The 22,211-nt window shown below is 39.4% G+C and overlaps 1 protein-coding gene across 2 annotated transcripts; it reads right to left on the reverse strand.

Moving 5' to 3' along the window:
* Positions 1 to 257: 257 nt before the first annotated feature.
* On the reverse strand, positions 258 to 21,495 carry LOC133659691 (protein phosphatase 1D-like). 2 transcript variants are annotated; one of them, XM_062062286.1, is made up of 7 exons: positions 20,812 to 21,495; positions 13,010 to 13,238; positions 8,039 to 8,163; positions 7,768 to 7,949; positions 7,398 to 7,625; positions 7,208 to 7,295; positions 258 to 2,542 (listed from the first exon to the last, which is right to left on the reverse strand). In XM_062062286.1, the coding sequence occupies exons 1-6, from the start codon at positions 21,329 to 21,331 to the stop codon at positions 7,212 to 7,214; spliced, it is 1,368 nt and encodes a 455-aa protein (XP_061918270.1). In that variant the 5' UTR covers positions 21,332 to 21,495; the 3' UTR covers positions 258 to 2,542; positions 7,208 to 7,211. The 2 variants fall into 2 exon arrangements, with proteins under 2 accessions (XP_061918270.1, XP_061918269.1); XM_062062285.1 differs by having other exon boundaries at positions 258 to 2,545.
* Positions 21,496 to 22,211: the final 716 nt, after the last annotated feature.

The following is a 22,211-nucleotide window of genomic DNA, read 5'->3' on the forward strand; positions in this document are numbered from 1 at the left end:
TGTAATTTGTTTCGCGAGATGTTAGCATTATGCACTTCCGGGCCACCGTAGTTTAGTAATGAATAGCATTTTTTAATATTTGTACGGAACATCTTAAACTAACTCAACCGGGGAACGGGCAAGTAGGATTTAGCCGGAGCAGTTTTGCACGTAAATATGTGATTGATCTCAATAAAGCTTGTTTTCCTCCACAAAAGACAAGCAGACAACAGCAGATCACATTTGCACGAACTGGACATACAGGTTTAATCCGTTAACATTACTGCCATCTGCTGGAACATGACAGCATTGCAAGTGTTACAACAATTGCCACTAAAGAGGCTACAGCAGCATTGCTTGTAAAACAGAAACTTTATTACAACACAGACAGTCAGTGTATATACAGTCACTTTCGAAGTATGTATCTTATACAGTTAGTCCTGAGAAGTGGCTGAGAGGAAAAACCAAAGTGTTGCAATTGTCAAGACACACCACATGCCCATTAACATCCATTAGCTCTGGACACTTCACAACATATAGTAGATCTGAACATGCCAGACTTCTGGAAACCAGATTACTTTGCATAATAATAAAATGTACTATACAAGTCTATTGCATAATGATGTACTGTACAAACTGTAATAAAAAGACCACATGGGACAGGCTTCAAACTCTGCAAGAGTTCCTTGTAAATAGCTGAAGGTGCATGATAAATAGTATAATGGGAAATTCTTAAATATTTGGGTCCTTCTTATGAAAAAGCACCAATTTGTTTTTTGTGCTAAGGCAACAATTCATGTAACAAAAAAAGCAACAATAATGCAACTGCCACATCGACAAGTTATAAATGAATGCAAGAATTGGACACTCATACCAACTGAGTACCAAAGCTTGTAAAATGGATTACTATGACAATTGTTACGCAAATCTTACACAAACGTACAGGAAGGAGGCAGCCATTCAAATATTTAGCAATTTTAACAGGATGGAACTACCTAGTTGGTGGATTGCTGACTAGACTAAGATGAATGCAGCGATGTACGGAGACATCCTGGATGAAAACCAACATTTCCCATCCAATCTGCTGGAGCTAGTGAGGAGCTGCCAAGAGGAATGGGCCAAACTGTGGCATCGTAATCAAAAAGACTTGATGCTGTAATTGCTGCCAAATTTGCACCAACAAAGTCTTGAGCAAAGGCTGTGAATAATTATGTACATGTGATTTTTTTAGTTTTGATAAACCTTTTAACATTGTAACTAAGGGGTGCTGTCTGTAGAATTTTGAGAACAATGAATGTATTCCATTTTTAATTAAGGCGTTACTGTAACATAAGACAATGTGGGGAAAGTGAGGAGCTGTGAATACTTTCCGGATGCACCATATGTTCCTTTGTTGGGTTTGTTCAATAATTCAACCAGAAGTGTTTTGAACAAATATTCAATTAGGTTACATGATAATTAATATATGGCAGGTTTGCAGAGACAGAGACTGTTGGTCTCAAGAATGTTGAGTTTAGGTTTGTAATCCTTCCTTTTTCCCCTTACATGTCTAAGACAGCACTCTGGTGTTTTTAAGAATCTGCTGCAAAAAAATTTGAGTTTTTTTTAACTGAACACGTTGGCCAAATAGCCCAAAAAGAGGACCTAAAATGCAACATGGAGGAACACTCTTTGTCTCCTATGTTTTGAACTGAACTCAGGGGCCGGTATGGTGTCAATCTTGGGCCATCCTGGTGTAGCCTATTCACACACAATAAAGTGTTTTGTGCCACTGGATGGTCATGTGTTGGGATGCGATGCAGCAGAATGTAAATATGATTCAAATGTGTAAGATTTTATCAATAGATTCTAATGAATTTGTTTCACTTTTCTATAATGAACAACCATCATTTTAGGTATTGTAAAAATCTTTTAAATAGATTTGTAATTATTGAAGTAAATTGAAAAAGAAAAAGAAAAACACGTTTGCCTGTCAAAATATCTTTTAGCTATACTATCATCATTATATTCATGTATAAGTAAGAAAATAGACTGCGTACGTTGAATAAATCTACAGCTTCCGAAAAACACTAGTATTTAAGGGTGGGGTAAGGGAGTCTAGTAAAATGAGGCCAATGTAAAAACAAACCACATTTAAAATCTCAAAGTTTGCCACATATTTACAAAAAAGAGCAATTTTATAGAAATAAAGTCCATACATCTAGGAAGAGGTCTGTGTGTACGTACTCGGCACATGCACAAGAAAGCCTTGTGTTGCTGCGGTAATACAGTACTGTTGTCTTCTGAGGAGACGTCTCAAGCAACATTTTTCACTTTTGCCGTGAGTCATATTATGAGGCAAACTTTTGTTGGGGAACCATCCCCCATGGCATCGCGTGGAGACCTTTTTAATAGTGTCGTGGGTCCACTTGGATTGCTGCGTCCTTCTATTGGAACACATCCAGTGGCCCCTGTAGAGTCAAGATGGCATGCTGGCACAGGAAGCCATGTCATACAGGCTGAATGCCTGCTCCAGGGTGGTAGAGCGTTCTTTAAGCAGAGAGGAGGCATTTTCAGGTCCAGGCTGCTAAAATAAATAACAGAAACAAAACTGTAATGACCTTTAAGAGAGATAATTTCACAAAAATAGTAGTGCTACGGCATCACAACAGTAATATATCATAGTCAGCAGCCAATCTATCAGATCACTTACATGTTATGAGGAAACACAAACAATTGATGTACAACAATATGGTCAAATTAGCTGTTCAAAGATCCAACATTTTATTTTCTCACAAGCAACTACAAGAACGAGTATCATGTCAAAGTCAAAAGCTAAGTAGAACTGCAGTGTTGTTGGATGCACAAAGTGTCACACATTACATTACCCCCCCAGCATTTTATGTATGAATGTTATCCTATTGGGGCTACAGACCTCGGTCGGGAGCGTGGGGGAGCTTTGCGTTCTGATCCGAGGCGGAGGTCTGTACCGTCTTGACTTCAGGGCTAATCCCCTTCTTTCCCGCTCTCCATGCAGTATTCAGATTGGTGTTGTAGTTTTTCTGGGTGAAACTTTCATTTCTACGTGCTACAGGCAATAAGCTTCTTACACTACTTGTGTGTCACCTCTTAAAAGGCCATGCACATCATAACTGCTACTGCAGTACCCCCAAAACCAGCTGCTCTGAACAGGGCTGTTTAAAGAGCGTTTTAAGTGTGCTCCTTGAGCAATGGGTTATTTTGACCAACACAAAAGGCTGTTACATTATTATGTTCTTAAGTAACCTCAGAACAGTTTTAATCCGTGAAAAATGAATATTTAAAGGAGAACTACCGTAATTTCCGGACTATAAGCCGCTACTTTTTCCCCTCGTTCTGGTCCCTGCGGCTTATACAAGGGTGCGGCTTATTTACGGCCTGTTCTTCTCCGACACCGACGAAGAGGATTTGGGTGGTTTTAGTACGCAGGAGGAAGACGATGACACAATGATTAAAGACTGACTTTTCATATACCGGTAGGCTGGTTATTTTGATAACGTACAGGCGAGCACTTTGTATTACTTTGCACCGTTGTATTATTTGTACTCTGCACGAATGCTGTTCGCCATGTCAAAGATGTGAAAGTTTGATTGAATGATTGAAAGATTTATAGTTAATAACTGGGACGCTTTGCGTTCCCAAACAGTCATCTCTGTCCCGACAATCCCCTCCGTGGTAGCAGGAACCCCTATATACTACGCTAATTACACATCAAAACCCTGCGGCTTATAGTCGGGTGCGGCTTATATATGGAGCAATCTGTATTTTCCCCTAAATTTAGCTGGTGCGGCTTATAGTCAGGTGCGGCTTATAGTCCGGAAATTACGGTACTTGGTCTAACACAGTGGTCCTCAAAGGGTAGGGGGCCTATAAAACATCACCAAAATATTGAAACCATACAGTTTTGGGTTTTTTTGACAGAAAATTTCTCAATGACTGAGGACAAACATTGTAAGGGGTTGGATAGCCCAATAGGTATAGAACGAAATCTAAATATGGAATGTAGGGTTTGAATCCCAGTCGGAGTGGATGCAAACATGTCCCATTGTTATTGTTTTTATAAAAAATATTTCTATATATCTGTCTAGCTCTCAACAAAGGCAGACGCTTGCCTTTCTTCTCCTTTGTATATCTCCTGCTTTTGCTTCTTTGTCTTGTCGAGTCTGTCTTAATTTTCTTGGAGCCTCTTTTTGCAATATTCTCCAAAATCTAGACAATGGAATTGATCAACGTGCCTCTCAACGAAATTGACAAGATCTTCTTGATGAGAAGCTCGGGCTTGGGGGAACCTGTGTGTCCTGACGGAGTGTTTGTTGCTGGACACATGATGGACTCTTGGGAGAAGCTGAGGGTCGTGTGCCTGGCGATTATTTCAGTATTAGGAATACCTTACTTATTAGGAATCATTCTAACAGGACATCCGCTGATTGGAGTAAGTGTTGCCCTGGTGTATTGACAAATTCAGAAGATGCTGGCAGCCATTCAAGGTACCTTAAAGCTGCCATAAATGATTGAAGAAAGGGCAGAGCTGTGGACACTCAGACTTTTGTGGTTTCTGAACTAAATTGCAAACTGGATAACATCTTGTAGAGCTGCCTGTTCTACAAGGCGAATTTATGATCAATTCAAGCACCAGGAATGGACAATTAGAATGAAACGTTTAAATCTGTTTTTGCACGCTCAGACACAAATATTGTAATCTGGATTTTATTTTCCCGCAGAAATGGCTTGACAAAGTCGTTGCTACAAGACTCCCCCCATTCCTTCCCTGTTTTTCATGGATATACACATGTTGTTTGATTACTTTTGTTGGACTGACTGGCTGTGTTATCACAAAACCATTCTGCGAGAGCACTGAGGTCGAGAGACAAGCGACTTTTCAGGCTTACATACACACGCGCATCCATGGAAAATACACACCACACACAGACGTACCCCAACCCACATCCCACTCTTTCCTGACTTCACTACCTCCCGCAGTATAATGAACAACGGAGCAGTGTCCCTGGTGGCGGAAAATTCATGCCGCATGTCGCCCTTTCTCCCCCGTTGCAAGTCTCGGGTTTTGTGTGTCACAATATGTGCTAAAATGTGCTTTGTTCAAGTTTTTTTTCTGGTCTCAATAACCTTGTTCACACAGCAGGTCAATTCCGATATTTTTGCCCATATGCGACCTGTGTCGGATATTTTCATTTCGATGTGAACAGTGCAATTCCGAATTGTTCATATCCAACCAAGGCTTCTTTACTATGTGGCAATAAATTGAATATATATGCGATGCGTTCTTAATGTGAACGTTGCCGCACTCATGTCCCATTCATCCGACCAGAACGTCATCAAAAAGCGATAAATGTCATAATTATTTGCCAAAACAGAAGGTTACAAAATAATAAGTTGACAACAGAGCAGAAAACAGGTGCTTAAGGAACTCATGTAAAAGTTCAACCACTCTTGTCTTTGACTGCTCGCCCACAGACGCGCTCTTCAAGCAGACATCGAAGCAAAATATCCCGTAAAACTGCCAGAGCCAAAATACTAGTCCTCTCCCTTCTTAATCTTCTGGGCGCAATAATTCGGGCCAGAAAAGGTTGACTTTGATTGCACAAAATCCTTGAATTTGCCACAGTTGCGCCAGTACTGAGACCAACTACAGTTGAAGCCATGTTTATTTCCGTAAAAACTGCAGTGTGTGCCACGTCATTATGTCATGTCTGCATACAGGTTAGGTTGCATTCACATTAGAAATCACATTTTTTTGTAATGTGAATGGCCACTTTAAAGATCGGATCTGACAAAAAAATAAAAATTGGACATCCGACCCTGCGTCCCCCACCTCCTAATAGGAGCTTAGTTTGGGATTTGCTTTTTTCTCCTCCTTCTTCCTCCATGTTGACCTTTTTCCTACCTTTCTACAGGGCGCCGCCGTTGTGGCAACCAATCAGTCTTTCTGCTCTGTCTACCTGTGTTTACTGTATGTCCGTTCTTGGACGGGTTGTACTGAAAACAAATGTTGTACTTTTTAAGCGCAATGCCAATTAAGTTCCATTCAATATTATTTATTGTTGTATCGTTTTGATCATTACAGACGTCCCAATCTAATCATGGTATCAGGAGTGTACTGAAAGATTACTTCAAAAGGGATGCACGCTCAGGGAGACAAAATTACCTACCCGGATTTCAGAAGGGTGCGTGTTTTGCCAGAACACCCGCTCAAAGTTGAGAACAAGCTGCAACAAACACTTCTATCCACAGTGCAAATCCTCACCTCCATGTCAGAAAATAACCTAATTTCCTTTCATGTACAATACCACTGGAGGATTAGAGGTAATGGAATGGCAAAGTATGCAACACACACTCCGAGCAGAAGAACACAAGAAGCTAACGGCTGAAGCTTCAATGTAAAATAGGGGTGATCGATCCAGATGACGATATTATCAATACCTTGTATATCAGTATATAAATTATATTAATGTGACTCGATTAAATTATTACAAAATAATTTTTTTGTCATGTTTGTTATAGTTTAAAAACTTAGGGAGTATGTCTCTGGATACAGTAAGGCTTCAGGGGCAAAACCCAAATTATTTAAATTGGAGCCAATAGCAGTTTTTGTTTAGTTATTCTGCACTAGCCACTTCCTTTAGTTAAAAAAAAGTGTAGGCAGCATTCAATACCTCAAATTTAATACATGAATTACAGCCATACTAGTAAATTCTAAATTTAAAAAGATAAGCTTTATAATTGTTTTCTATTGTGTTTACTTTAGTTACTTGCTATAAACCTCTTTTATTTCTATAACCTATTGTCAAAGTATCACATCGGGACTCGAAACCGGATCGGATATAAGGTCAAAAAATCGGATCAGGGGCCGAAAATGCCCTTAAGAATTATACTTATATTTTGTTTTTATTAGCATGGATTTTTTAACGATACTGGTTGTTATAGTGTGTACTGAAAAAAATAAAAGAGGACCCCTGGTCCAACCATATTGCTGGTTGTATTGAATTAATTGTTAATTGTATCACAACATTTTTGATTAAAAAAACACATTGGGCTCATTTGCATATAAACTTCTCCGTAAATGGGGTTTTGAATCTTTCAAGTCATGATAAATGGCACAAGAACAACACTAGTTAGAAATATGTCTTATTAGCTCATGGCTACTCTAGTTTGCTCATTGATAGTTTTACACAGTTTTATGAAAAATCACCTGACTACCACTCCAGGCATGTCCATCCTTCAGGTTCTTCTCCATAGATCTCATCTTCTTCATTAAACATGGCATCCTCATGCTCCACCTGTCCAAAAACAAAGAAGAATATGATGGAACACTGGATTCGGTCAGTGACAGAAAAGCATCCTCTAAAGAAATTCCAGGATGCAACCATTAAGAGACTGACCTTTGGAACTTCATACATGCTGAACTGAGTTCCCAGGAAGGGAATGTGGTCAATTCCCTGAGCCATGTCCACCATAATCTCATCTCGATGCATCGGGATAGTCGTACCCCCGCGCTCCTGTAGCGCCAGGACAATGACCGTTGTGTTGTCTGCTCGTAGCATGCGCTCTTTCCAAAAAAGCAGTGCAGTGCATCCCAACCGGCAGGCACAAGACATTCCCCTCGGCCCCTGGGAAGCAAAAGAGATATTAGAATATGTGAGTAGCCCTTTGTTCTTCAACTGTGGTTGTTTTTAAAGGGCTTTATAAATAAAGTTGGTATGGTAAAAAGGAAATGTAGTGTAAATGAAAGCAAAAAAGTTAATTACGCACCACCATTTTGTCATGGTTATAACACATATTGACCGCATTCTTGGGAGGCATCATGTTCCATAGACCATCACTGCCGAGGATGATGTAGCGATGTCGTTTTGGGTCAAGTGTCATCACGGTGGTATCGGGCTCTGGCGATACCACAAACTCCCCACTGTAGAAATCGTAGCTCCACAAATCGCCTTGCAACAGAAAACAAAATTTGTCATTTTTTTATTCCCAAAATGCAGAAGTGTTTAAAAGACACATTTATTTGCTAGAAATTCTTTACCAAGAGACCGTGCCACTGCCAGGAAGGGGATCTGGTCAATGACGGTACTCCTCCTCACGGGTCCATTGTGGGTCAGTCGAGGTCTTTTCCACACAACACGGTTTACCCCAGATTTCTTCATTACACTGCAGTAAAGACAACCACAAGATTTTACACACTTGTTTTTATTTATGACGATGCTAGTATAACAAAGTACATGGCAGTAGCATCATGTCTGGCAAAGGCAGGTGGGTTTGTGAGATCCCAAAAAGTGTCTAACATAAATGCTTCAATTAACACCTCAACATCATTCGTGCCGATATTGGTGTATTGGTGGTAAAAACTGTGGCTGTAGGCAACCTCCTGTTGTAGTTTTGTTTATCAACTCCAAGATGGCAGCAGCTGCATTTTAAGTATGAGAAGGGATTTAACGATAAACGGTATAATGATAAACCGCAGTAAAACACCCCACGGTTAGTATTGCCGTTTTGAACTTAAATGATCGAAAAACCATAATTGATAACACTTTGATAAACTCAAGAACTGGTGACACTGCTCATTTATTGGAGAAGCAAGCTAGCACTAGCTATCTTGCTATCGAATGGATAACTACACTGAGTGGGCTCTACTGGCATCTTGGCCACTATCCCATGTAACAACCAATGTTATAAATCTGGAACATATACAGTATGTGTCTTACATAGCCATCTTTCTTTGTGTGTTAGCTTGAAAAATGACAAATCTGCTATTTGGGTTGTCAAGTTGTGCAATTAATAGTTGAACAGTAAGTCGAGGACATCATTAAAGGCCTACTGAAACCCACTACTACCGACCACGCAGTCTGATAGTTTATATATCAATGATGAAATCTTAACATTATAACACATGCCAATACGGCCGGGTTAACTTATAAAGTGACATTTTAAATTTGCCGCTAAACTTCCGGTTCGAAACGCCTCTGAGGATGACGTATGCGTGTGACGTAGCCCGGCGAACACGGGTATGCCTTCCACATTGAAGCCGATACGAAAAAGCTCTGTTTTCATTTCATAATTCCACAGTATTCTGGACATCTGTGTTCGTGAATCTGTTTCAATCATGTTCATTGCATTATGGAGAAGGAAGCCGAGCAAGCAAAGAAGAAAGTTGTCGGTGCGAAATGGACGTATTTTTCGAACGTAGTCAGCCACAACAGTACACAGCCGGCGCTTCTTTGTTTACATTCCCGAAAGATGCAGTCAAGATGGAAGAACTCGGATAACAGAGACTCTAACCAGGAGGACTTTTGATTTGGATACACAGACGCCTGTAGAGAACTGGGACAACACAGACTCTTACCAGGATTACTTTGATTTGGATGACAAAGACGCAGACGTGCTACTGTGAGTATGCAGCTTTGGCTTTTTTTTGCGTATGTACGTAACTTTTTTTAAATATATAAGCTTTATGAACCTTGGGTTAGGTGAACGGTCTTTTGGGCTGAGTGATTGTGTGTGTTGATCATGTGTTTGAATTGTATTGGCGTGTTCTATGGAGCTAGGAGCTAGCAGAGGAGCTAGGAGCTAGCATAACACGTACCGTACCGTACGTGCGCGTCACGTACGTAACTTTTTTAAAATATATAAGCTTTATGAACCTTGGGTTAGGTGAACGGTCTTTTGGGCTGAGTGATTGTGTGTGTTGATCAGGTGTTTGAATTGTATTGGCGTGTTCTATGGAGCTAGGAGCTAGCAGAGGAGCTAGGAGCTAGCATAACAAACACGCAGGTGTTATTATGCAGGATTAATTTGTGGCATATTAAATATAAGCCTGGTTGTGTTGTGGCTAATAGAGTATATATATGTCTTGTGTTTATTTACTGTTGTAGTCATTCCCAGCTGAATATCAGGTACCGTGAGTATGCAGCCTTGGCTGCTAAACATTCGATAACTTGACCGTATGTGCGCGTCACGTACGTAACTTTTTAAAAATATATAAGCTTTATGAACCTTGGGTTAGGTAAACGGTCTTTTGGGCTGAGTGATTGTGTGTGTTGATCAGGTGTTTGAATTGTATTGGCGTGTTCTATTGAGCTAGGAGCTAGCAGAGGAGCTAGGAGCTAGCATAACAAACACGCAGGTGTTTTTATGCAGGATTAATTTGTGGCATATTAAATATAAGCCTGGTTGTGTTGTGGCTAATAGAGTATATATATGTCTTGTGTTTATTTACTGTTGTAGTCATTCCCAGCTGAATATCAGGTCACCCCCGGCTCTCACAGCATCTTCCCTATCTGAATAGCTTCAACTCCCCACTAGTCCTTCACTTGCACTTTACTCATCCACAAATCTTTCATCCTCGCTCAAATTAATGGGGAAATTGTCGCTTTCTCGGTCCGAATCTCTCTCACTTCATGCGGCCATCATTGTAAACAATAGGGAACTTTGCGTATATGTTCAACTGACTACGTCACGCTACTTCCGGTAGGTGCAAGCCTTTTTTTTATCAGATACCAAAAGTTGCAATCTTTATCGTCGTTGTTCTATACTAAATCCTTTCAGCAAAAATATGGCAATATCGCGAAATGATCAAGTATGACACATAGAATAGATCTGCTATCCCCGTTTAAATAAAAACAATTCATTTCAGTAGGCCTTTAAAGTGCACTGTACATGTATCTTGCTTATTATATTGGCGGATAAGCTCGGCTCGTCTCGCAGCATACTACAAAAGTAGTTTTTTTTAAAAGTTACCGGTAATATTTATTTTTGGACATGTGGTATAGTAAGCTGTCTTGCTCTTGCTCTACTGTCTTTATTAGTAACAGTAAATCAGTACAGTATGAGTAAATTTGAAATATTAGCTTCATCCTACTTACTGTTGCGTAGATGCCCTGATGGTTAGCCTGCAGAGGGCACTTCCAGTTGGTTGTATTTTTGTCGAAGAAAATCGAGCCACAAGGTTTATAAGTTGTTTTGCTGTTCACTTCGCAAATCATGAAGTGTGTCCATATATGTCCTCTCTTGTCTTTCTTCCCGGTGTAGAAGACATATTTGTATTGATGTCTTGTATCGAGTATTGTTTTCCGGATGAAAAATCAACACAGTGTGCGTTACAAACACAGTAGCTCTGATTGGATATCCTCCGTGCTTTTCCACCTTTCTACCACATGCAACTGTGATTGGATATTTCGTTCCACCGCTTAAAGACAAAATTAAATATAATTCGATTTTGTCAACATTTTCGTCTCGTTTAAATTTGTTGACTAAATGGTCAATTATTTTGTCATTGTTTTAGTCAACGTGCTTTCGTTTAGAGCTGAAACAATTCCTCAAGTAATTCGATTACAAAATATATTCGAGGAATTTTCGCTACCTCGAGGCGTTGTTAAGTTTTTTGTTTTGTTACGGCACTTTGCCTCGTTTAGTAGTCAAAACTCACATTTCGCACGGACTGTTTAGGTATTGCACAGCGTGTTTAGGTCAGATCATACGGCCCTTGCACTGCACAACACCGCTCCTTTAAATACGCTTGAGTTTAGTAAAATTTTTCGCCGACATAACTCACAATGGCAGACGCCACAGAAAGCAGTGGACAAGAGCCATAGCAAAACGAGGGAATTAAGAAGCGACGAAAGTTGTCCAAGGTGCGGGAACACTTCACACTAAAATCAAAGGAAAACGCAGTAGTATGCAAACATTGCAAAGTGAAGCTCGCATACCACAATAGCACAAGTCGAGAGAGCATCCGAATTGAGGGATGTTCGGAGGCGAGGTAAGTCATCTATCATCAAATATAAACGCAAAAGTTGTGTTAGTAAAATATATGTATTCTTTATGATAACCAGGATTTGTTCGCTCACTCCCGCGAAGTCATTAAATGCCGCCAAAAGGTGTTAAAAACTAACAATGCTATCCGAGCTGTCGTGTTCAATTAGCCTTTCATTAGTAACCATGCAAAAGTAGTCGTGCAAAGTTATTCGGGTTATTCAAGTCATGCAACCACATGCTACATGGATAGCTTGCACTTCCACCCACTATAGTCTCTATAGCATAGGCGCCGATCTAAATTTCTGCCAGAGGGTGCTCGGACGGGCGGTAAATCTGACGCTACTTTTCTGAGCATGTACGGTTTTTGCTTGGTGGTGACTCACCACTGGTTGCACATTTCAAATGCAGTATTAAAGGCACTACCTAATCCACGTTTTATGTTTGATATAATGAAAACTGTTTTTATTGTTTTATTTTTGATACTAAGAATATAGTTTTATTTGAACTTTCTCAGGGAATATTAATTTTGAACTAATTTTATATACATATTCATCTCAAACATGTTATGATGGCAAAATGAACATTGATTACTATTTTGCATGCAAAGAATGCAATGAACTGTATTGCATTGTTAAAATGTGTAACTGTTGTCGTCATTATTAAGTAGTTTGTCTTTTTATATTGTTTATGTATTGTTGGCAGGTTGAAAACAGCTCAGCGGATTTGCGTGGAGAAACCACAATTTACTGTATAATAATCATCAAAAACGCACGAGACACAAAAACTCTGTTTATGTGGTCACACCACACAGCACGTAGGGCTGTGAGCCTACCTGTTCTTATTAGCACACACAAATTGGCCCCGACACAAATCGACATCAACAACATGATTTGCCTGAGAAGCTGGACAGGACAAAAAATAAATAAAAAACTAAAAAAATAAGCAAACATGATTTATTCGATTACTCGATTAATCGATCGGGACATTCGATAGAATACTCGATTACTAAAATGTTCGATAGCTGCAGCTCTACTTTCGTTTTTATTCGTTATTGTCCTAATTTTGGTTCAGAGAAAATAGGTCGTTGAAGATAACGAAGTCGAAACATTTTTTGTCAATAAAATTAACATTGGTGGTCAAATAATCCATATTGTCCTTTGCACTTTCTAATACACCCCAAATTGTAATGGTAATCTTACAAAATGTGTTTTGTTGGTCTGTGTTGTGGTTTTTAAACACTTACCTGCCGCCCAGTCGCTCGATCCTTTCCTTCTCTTTAGGAAGTTCGGGTTTATGGTCTTGTGTGACTTCAAGCGCCTGGAGTGTGATATCAGAGTCATTTTCTTTCACTCCAACGACTACTGCCGAGTCTCCCACATGAGCGACATACATGTGTACTCCACGGATCACAATCACACTTGCTGTGGTGCCTGACGTACTAGGAAGGCCTGTTATTGTTTTAGGCCAATCCGCTGTAAGGAAAGAAGTGCAAATAAAAGTCACTAAGTATGGTAAACACTAGGGCTCTGAAACTTTGGGCACCACACGATTCGATTCTTGGGGGTAATGATTTGATTCAGAATCAATTCTTGATTCAAAACAATTCTCTATTCAATATGTATACTTTTTTTAATAACATTGAATGCCAGTTCTATGATTAAAAACATTTCTCCATAAAATATATAAACAGCTCTAATCAATTTCTATATTACCGTATTTTCCGCACTATAATGCGCACTGGATTATAAGGCGCACTTTCAATGAATGGCCTATTTTAAAACTTTGTTCATATACTGTATAAGGCGCAGCGCATTATTAGGCGCTTAGAATAGACCAATGGTTCTTAACCTTGTTGGAGGTACAGAACCCCACCAGTTTAATATGCGCATTCACCGAACCCTTCTTTAGTGAAAAATAAAATGTTTTTTTTCAAATTCAAGACAAAGTTATATGTTTTTGGTAACACTTTAGTATGGGGAACATATTCTAAGTAACAAAGACTTAATTTAGAGTTATTTGGACACTAGGGGAACATATTCTAAGTAATAAAGACTTAATTTAGAGTTATTTGGTTAGGGTTAGGGTCAGGGTTAGGGTTATAATAAGGCCATGCCGAATAAGGATTAATAAGTACTTAATAATGACTAGTTAAGAGCCAATATGTTACTAATTTGCATGTTAATAAGCAACTAATTAATGGTGAATATGTTCCCCATACTAAAGTGTTACCATGTTTTTTTTACTGGTGCATAAAATGAACCGTGCATGAACATCACCTTGTTCAAACAACAAAACCAACAGTGCATAAACTCACAACAAATTACACACCTGCAAATCAATCAGCTGTTGTCGTACTTGTAATACGCCGATAGGGAGAAGTTTGTATTTACCCGGTGAGTCGGGTGTGTTTTGACCTCCGCCGAACCCCTGAATCCGACTCACCGAACCCCTAGTGTTCGATCGAACCCAGGTTAAGAACCACTGGAATAGACGCTACAGTAGAGGCTGGGGTTGCGTTATGCATCCATTAGATGGAGCTGCGCTAAAGGGAATGTCAACAAAACAGTCAGATAGGTCAGTCAAACTTTATTAATAGATTACAAACCAGCGTTCTGACAACTCTGTTCACTCCCAAAATGAATAAACAGCTGTTTTATTATTTTCCCCGAGGTAAAGTCAGTGACGTGGTATTTCGTTTATCTTTTAACAACAGCAAGGTATAACATGTATTTCAACATTTATATCACATAGTGGAGGGGAACTTTTCCTCGATTCAATAAACACGTAAAAAACAGTCTGATACTGCTACAGTAAATCAAACGTTAGTGCAATCACAATATAGTAACACTCAAAATAATGCAAAGCAATAACAATATATCAATAACTCAACGTTGCTCAAACGATAATGTCACACAACACACAAAATAAACATGTAAAGCTCACTTTATTAAGTTATTCCTCATCCACAAATCCCTTGAAATCTTCTTCAGTGTCTGATTAAACAGTTAGGCGAATACGGCATCCGTCTCGTCGAAGTCGTCATTAATCGAGTCAGTGTCGCTGCTGTTGTCTAGCAGTTCAGTGACAATTCCTGTCTTCCTCATATATCCCAGCATGCACCGCGCGCTTCTTCTTCTACGGGGGAAAATGAAGTCGGCGGCTGCTTACCGTAGTTGCGAGACCTGTTGTGGCTCAATATTGGTCCATATATAGGGCGCACTGGGTTATAAGGCGCACTTGTCAGTTTTTGAGAAAATTGGAGGTTTTTAGGTGCGCCTTATAGTGCGGAAAATACGGTACTTAAAAGAAAACAGGTTTTGTTTAATAAAATGCTTCCCAAACATTTAATAAAGTCGAATACAAACAAGGCAACAAGAGAAGTATCCAAAACTTCTGTTTTCTAAAGTAAATCTGTCAAGCAAATATGGGCTTCTACATCAACAATATGATTTGCCTGAGTGGCTGGACAGGACAGATTGATAAAAATAAACAAAATAAAATAGATTTTTGATTGTTTTGAATCGATCACGAATCCTTACAAATAAGAATCATGATTAATCTGAAAATAAATTTTTTTGACACCCCTTACTGAACAAAATAAAACCACATAGTCCATTATAGAAAATATTGGCTGCTTTAGAAATTACCATGATAACGATTTTTGGCATATCTCAGGAATGTTTGGATACATGAGCTTAACCCGCAATTCAGTGCAATATTCACCTTTGAACATGCATGACTTTATTGCTGTCTCAGACATTTGCATTGCAAATTATGCTGTACAATCTGTGAGGTCACCTGATCATCTCAAACTGCCAGTTTTGTTTTGCTGACTTGCACACAGTGTTTCATTTAACAATACATTAGCAAGCCTCGCACTTAATTGACAATTTACCTTGAACATAAAGTCATCTGGCCAGTAGCTGGTCATTTTCTGCCAAATAATTTCTCTGTGCCAAATGAGGGGGTCTTTAGGGATTGTCCCTAAGATTACATCCATATCATCCTTGTGGTTCTAGTTCTAGCTAATTTTGTGGGTCAGATTTTGCAGATTTCAATATTTCTAAGTCATTGGGCATGTTTCCAACTTTTCAAAATCAAATACTCCCTTGTAATTACACCAAAAATTACCCTGGTAAATAAAGTTCCACAGGGAACTAATTTAATCCCCAGTCGTTAGTTAGGAATGTTTCAAAGGAATTTTTGAGGGCGGGCTGTGCTGTCCAACGCACAGCACAGTTGAAACATTTCTAAAACTTTGTATTCAAAATTTCAGAAAATTTCAAAGTAGTCTGTGAAATTCTATTTGTATAGTTATTAGCCTCAACCCGAGTAAAACAAATGCCAATGCTGAGCGGTAGCTGTGTTATATGTTGTCGCTGCAAAATAAACACTGACATTTGTTATTTATGTATTGTTATTTACAGCTGAAAAGGGCCATAGGGACTCGTCTGACCCTTGTGAATTCATAATTTACTGAGGGGACGACTTTCTGACTGTTGGAAAAAAGCCTGACTTTTTATGTAAAATTCGTATCATATCGTTTTATTTCCTTAAATTTCAATAAAATAAATCAGATCTAATAATGGACTAAGGTTCAAGGAACTTAAAGTTCCTGAACTTTTGATGGACTTCAAGGCTAAAAAAACATATGTTAAAATAGGCCCTTTCTACCGCAGGAATTTTCCCACTTACTCAGGTAAAGTTCCCTGTGTCGCCTCTAAAAACAACCCGGGTAGATTTAGTTCTTCAGGAACATTTCAGAGTTCCTCCTCGCTAGGTGGGACTTTGTGAAGCTACCCTGAACCTTTTCAGGGGCATTCGGTGCTGTCGAACGCTGATTGGTTGAACACCGTAGGGGGTGTTCCTAAAACTTCTACTTCAAACACATGACTGCCTTTGCGGAGACTTGTTTATTTCTTATTTCTTGTGCATTTCTATAACAACAAACTTGACAACTTAGAAAAGGCAGAACGAAAACATATACCGTATTTTCCGCACTATAAGGCGCACCTAAAAACCAAAAATGTTCTCAAAAGCTGACAATGCGCCTTATAATCCGGTGCGCCTTATTATGGACCAATATTGAGCCACAACAAACCTAAAATTCATTTTCATAAAGTTTAGGTCTCGCAGCTACGGTAAACACCTGCCAACTTCTTTTTCCCCGTAGAAGAAGAAGCGCTTCTTCTTCTACGGTAAGCAGCCGCCCCCGTAGAAGAAGAAGCGTGCGGTGCATGCTGGGATATGACGTTTCATTTCCATTTGTGTGTTTCTGTAAAGACCCCAAAATGGCTCCTACAATACAAGCTTACAAGACAAGCTTACGACGCAGAGTTCAAACTCAAGGCAATCAGTCACGCAGTAGAACAGGGGAATAGAGCAGCCGGGTGGATTGACAAAAGAACTCCAGCCGCTGGATATTGGTGTCAACAGGGCATTCAAAGCTAGACTGCGAACTGCGTGGGAACAGTGGATGACAGAAGGCGAACACACGTTCACCAAGACAGGGAGACAGCGCCGGACGACATACACCACTATCTGCCAGTGGATCGTAAATGCCTGGGCTGATATATCAGTCTCAACTGTGGTCCGAGCTTTCAGGAAGGCAGGAATTGTCACTGAAGTGCTGGACAACAGCAGCGACACTGACTCCATTAATGACTTTGACGAGACGGAGCAGGGCATTTTGGATGCCGTATTCGCCCAGCTATTTAATTCGGACACTGAAGAAGAAGAATTCTAGGGATTTGTGGATGAGGAATAACTTCAGAAAGTGAGCTTTAAATGTTTATTTTGTGTGTTGTGTTATGTGACATTAACGTTTGAGCAACGTTGAGTTATTGATATTGTTAATGCTCTGCACTATTTTGAGTGTTACTATTTTGTGATTGCACATTTGATTTACCGTAACGCGAGTAAATCAGCTGTTTATTCATTTTGGGAGTGAACAGAGTTGTTAGAACGCTGGTTTGTAATATATTAATAAAGTTTGACTGACCTCTCTGACTGTTTTGTTGACATTCCCTTTAGCGCAGCTCCATCTAATGGATGCATAGGTGCGCCTTATATCCGGTGCGCCTTATATATGAACAAAGTTTTGAAATATGCCATTCATTGAATGTGCGCCTTATAGTGCAGAAAATATGGTACCTCGAATTCAGCATGAAGAAGAGTGTGAAACTTTGGTGTGGAAATGGGGGAATTTGGAGACAAGGTAGTTTGATATAAATAGCGTGCTTACCCCGAATAAACCAGAAAAAACATCCCCGGCCAGCTGTACCAAACAGACAACTATCCATCCAGTGAGTCACATTTAATATTGATCATGATACACGCATGACGTGCTGCGTGTATCATGACAGACAGCATTTGCTGTCTGGCTAGCTGTGTATGAACAAAACATGAAATGTGGGCTAATACTTAACAGATACTGTAATATGATTGTTCATGTTTTTCAGTCAGTACAGATTGGATTATTATCGCATTGTGTTTTGCGTTACAAACTCAAATGTGTTTCATATTTTCGTAGAAACTAGCTTACATTTTGCCGTAGTTAGCTTTTACGGCTAATACAGAAGTGCGCAAATGCGTTACTACGATAGAAGAAGAGTTCCTCAGTGTTCACTCTTAAAAGAACAATGTCGCCACAGCTTGGTTATTACACAGGTTAAGGAACTGAAGTATTGGTGACGGTTTTTGAATGCATTTTTAAAGTGATTTAGAGGTAGAATTAGCGGCATTGCTAGCTACCTAGAACGAGCTGGTTTTTATAAGTCAGAATGCAAAAAAACAAAAACCCTTTGTATTCTGGTCTAACATAATGATTGTGGACGATAGGCAAAATTCCAAAAATCGTGCAGTTCCCCTTGATTTAATGCATAGTTATCTCTGCGTTTAGGCCTCTTGTCCATATGCAAACACATACTTTTGTCCTTACTAACAGTTTTGTAAAGGCTAGCCAAGGTGAAGAGTTCCAAAACTCTCCGCTCAGGGTATGTGTGTACACGGCTCAAACAGAGACTTGTCGTCATCTGATGCCGTCACGGTTGTGCACTGTCATTTCCAAAGCTCAACAACACTAACTTGATGCCTTTAAACACACTATTAGAGGACTTACTGTATGTTTGAACGTAAACATGCTGCTATTTTCACTCTACATTGATAAAACAGACACATCAAAATGGGCTTTGCTACACTCCTGCCAGCTTCAATGACAGTCAGCTGTTTTGTATACAATTGCTGTCAGACCTCCAGCTGATAGGACAACTTTGACAAGCAGGACTTATTTGCTTTGTGTGTTGGTTCCATTTGTGTAGATGGAGCCAGATGCGACCATGCTAAACTGTGCAGCTTCCCTTTAAGATAGTCAATGACTAGTCGACTATCAAACTAGTCGTTAGTTGCAGCCATCGTAAGAATTGTGAAATATAGGCAAAATTAATCAAATAAAAGTGCAGTCCCTCTTTTATTTTTTGGTCCACTGACAAATATACAAATATGATCGCAAACCAGACCGTACTTAAGTGACCAACAGTGGTTTTTTTTATGTTTGGTCCAGACTAAAGTACTCTACAAGTGCACCCTTAGTCGGTCTCGCTCCACCTGATTGGTGGACTGCAAACTTGACCAAACAAACTGGACGAGCAGAGCAAACAGATTAGTGTTCTTTTAAACCTAATGTAGTGGTGGTTTCCTTTCATTAAAAGATTAATATGCTATGTGTGTGTACAGTGTGTTTGTAACCAGTAGGGCTGGGTCGTAAAACGATAGATTTATATTACGATAGACACATAATAGATATCAATAAAAAATGCCTTTCACAAATAAATATATAATTTTTGGGGTTCGGAAGAAACCAGGAAGTATGAAGCACTGTTGGTTGTATGAGCAAAGGCATCCGTGGTCCGGTAACCTAGAAGTAATCAGTGAGCAATTAGAGGGACACGCTAACACCCAATCGTGTAAGAGTATCAACAATCAGGTTTGTTTGCCCCATTGAGCTATAATGCTGTTGATGTAGTGAGAAGAGAATGTAAAACAAGTGCTACAGAAAGCAAATACATTGTGGATAAACAGGTAAAGTTACCCTGATAGCATGGCAGTCTTTTGGATTTTTTTCAAATGGACCGTAGTCCTTCACCGCGGTTTTACTTTTTTCGATACTTGTCCCTTCCATATTTGGATGTGCAGAAACAACAGGTAAGAACTAAAGTGTACTGTGAAGTGAAGTGAATTATATTTATATAGTGCTTTTCTCTAGTGACTCAAAGCGCTTTAACATAGTGAAACCCAATATCTAAGTTACATTTAAACCAATGTGGGTGGCACTGGGAGCAGGTGGGTAAAGTGTCTTGCCCAAGGACAGAACGGCAGTGATTAGGATGGCGGAAGCGGGGATCGAACCTGGAACCCTCAAGTTGCTGGCACAGCCACTCTACCAACTGAGCTATACCGCCCCCGTACTGTGTAAATAAAATAAAAAACAAAATATAACAAATGTGCTACTTTAAATAATAATTCAGTCCAGTAATATTTCAATGATAATTACTGCAAAACATTAATTAATTTCCAAAATTAAATAAAAATAACAGACCAAATTAAGCATTACACAGACCATGTAAATTCCTGCTAGTAAACCTGCAAAAAAGTGTTCTTCTCCGGTTTCTCCATGTTTACATTTTTACTATTTTGTTCCACTTAATTAAGCATTTCTTACATATTCCTTCTTTTTGCACCCTAATTTATAGAGGTTATTGTAAAGTATTTATTGAGATTTTAGAACTTTGTTTACATTGATTTTTTTATTGTTTTCCGCGGTTGTGTTTACATTTATGATCATGAGGAAAGTAACATTTGAAATAAAAATGTTAACATTTTATATATTTCATCCTGGTTCATATTTTCCATAGGTCATAAAAATATCAATTATTATCGATATCGACCGATGCGAAAATACTTCAAACGTAATACAGTTTTCAGCCATATTACAGTATATGATGTTGTAAGTACAAAATGTAGAAATACAAATATAAGGAGGCTTACGTAGTTGTTTCCACATTGCATGGTGACAGGCGATGAATCCTTTTCGAAGAGCAGCACAGACTTCCGAGTGATCCTTGGACCAAAAGCCCCTCTGTCTCTTCAACAAATCCCACAAATGTTCCCTGGCGAAGTGGGCTGCTTCCCGGCCGCCGTGACCGTCAAACACGGCGAAAAACGCCACGGACTTCCGAGTGTCGACAAGGCGTTCCTTCTCCACTTTTTCGTCCGTCAGCGGCGCGCTGTGGTCACCGGCGTCCTTGCTCGCTAGGCTCTCGACCCACATAGCAGAAACCGGGCCAGGCTCGGCGGGCACATTATCCCCGCGTAGCTCGCTTTCAGTCTGATTGGAGGAGTCGCTCGGCGCGGTGTCCTGTCCTCCATGTCCGTGCGACTTTGTGTAGTCTTCACTCGGCGACGACGTCGGCTCATACTCGATTCTTATCTCGACAACATCCTCCATGTATTTCCTCCCTCCTTGCTCGGAAAACGCACTCATACGGAATATTATTGCATCGTCCATGATAGCTAGCGCCAATTGCTGCCTGTCTAGACAACAAAAGGGCGCATGTAGTGCCTAACTGTAGCCCAGTAGCTAAATTTTTGAACCAATTTTGCCGCGATTGTATGGCCGAAGGCTTCCTTCCTTTTTTGTTTATCCTCTTACCACGTCACGTTGTGCGTCATGACGTCATAACACCGACCCATAAGTACACTACTGCGCATGACCCGCTCTGTCCGCTTTGCCCACCGCTAAAAATACGACAAAAATATATTTATATGGGTCTTCTCCCACAATTGTAAGCGCCTAAAGCCTACACATTTAATTACTGTTGCATAACAAAACACAAACAGTGACCAGACGCCAACATTGGTCGTAAATAGCAGCCATCAATCATAACAAGGCTAATGCTAATGTTAAAACTACGGTGGCCAGCAACGTTCAAATGCTCCAAACTCTTTTTTAAATTATACAATTGAACGCTCAAACAATACATCTTAAAATAACCATATAAATTGAGGCACTTCAATTTATTACAACATTTCTAACAAAAAGGTTGAGTAAGCAACATTTTTATACAAACAAAACATGTTAACGAAATAAAGTAGGAGGCAATGCAATATAAATAAAATAATAATAAATAAATACAATTCAATAAAATTTTTAAAAAATCCCTAGTAGGGTATATTCCATTAATAATACAACTATCATAAAACAAATGCAAGGACAACATGCTGTAAATCGACAATACTGCAATCACAGTCTTTTACCTGTGTTGTGTTGTAGCGTTTTTAGTATAGCTTTTAAATGTATGCATTATTTACTCGCAGTATAAATTAAAGGGTTTGAGCATGTGTGTCTTTTAAATTCAAAATTGTTGTGAATTTTATTGTATATGTTT

Source organism: Entelurus aequoreus, linkage group LG11 (genome assembly GCF_033978785.1).
Source record: "Entelurus aequoreus isolate RoL-2023_Sb linkage group LG11, RoL_Eaeq_v1.1, whole genome shotgun sequence".
Classification (NCBI taxonomy): Eukaryota; Metazoa; Chordata; class Actinopteri; order Syngnathiformes; family Syngnathidae; genus Entelurus; species Entelurus aequoreus.

What these genes read in the sequence shown, in the direction of transcription:
- LOC133659691 (XM_062062286.1), bottom strand. Translation starts at nt 21,331, where the DNA reads ATGGACGATGCAATAATATTCCGTATGAGTGCGTTTTCCGAGCAAGGA. An exon ending in ATAACCATGACAAAATGGTG is followed by an intron (nt 7,626 to 7,767) that starts GTGCGTAATTAA and finishes TTTGCTTCCCAG; the next exon opens with GGGCCGAGGGGAATGTCTTG. An exon ending in GCATGTATGAAGTTCCAAAG is followed by an intron (nt 7,296 to 7,397) that starts GTCAGTCTCTTA and finishes GTTTTTGGACAG; the next exon opens with GTGGAGCATGAGGATGCCAT.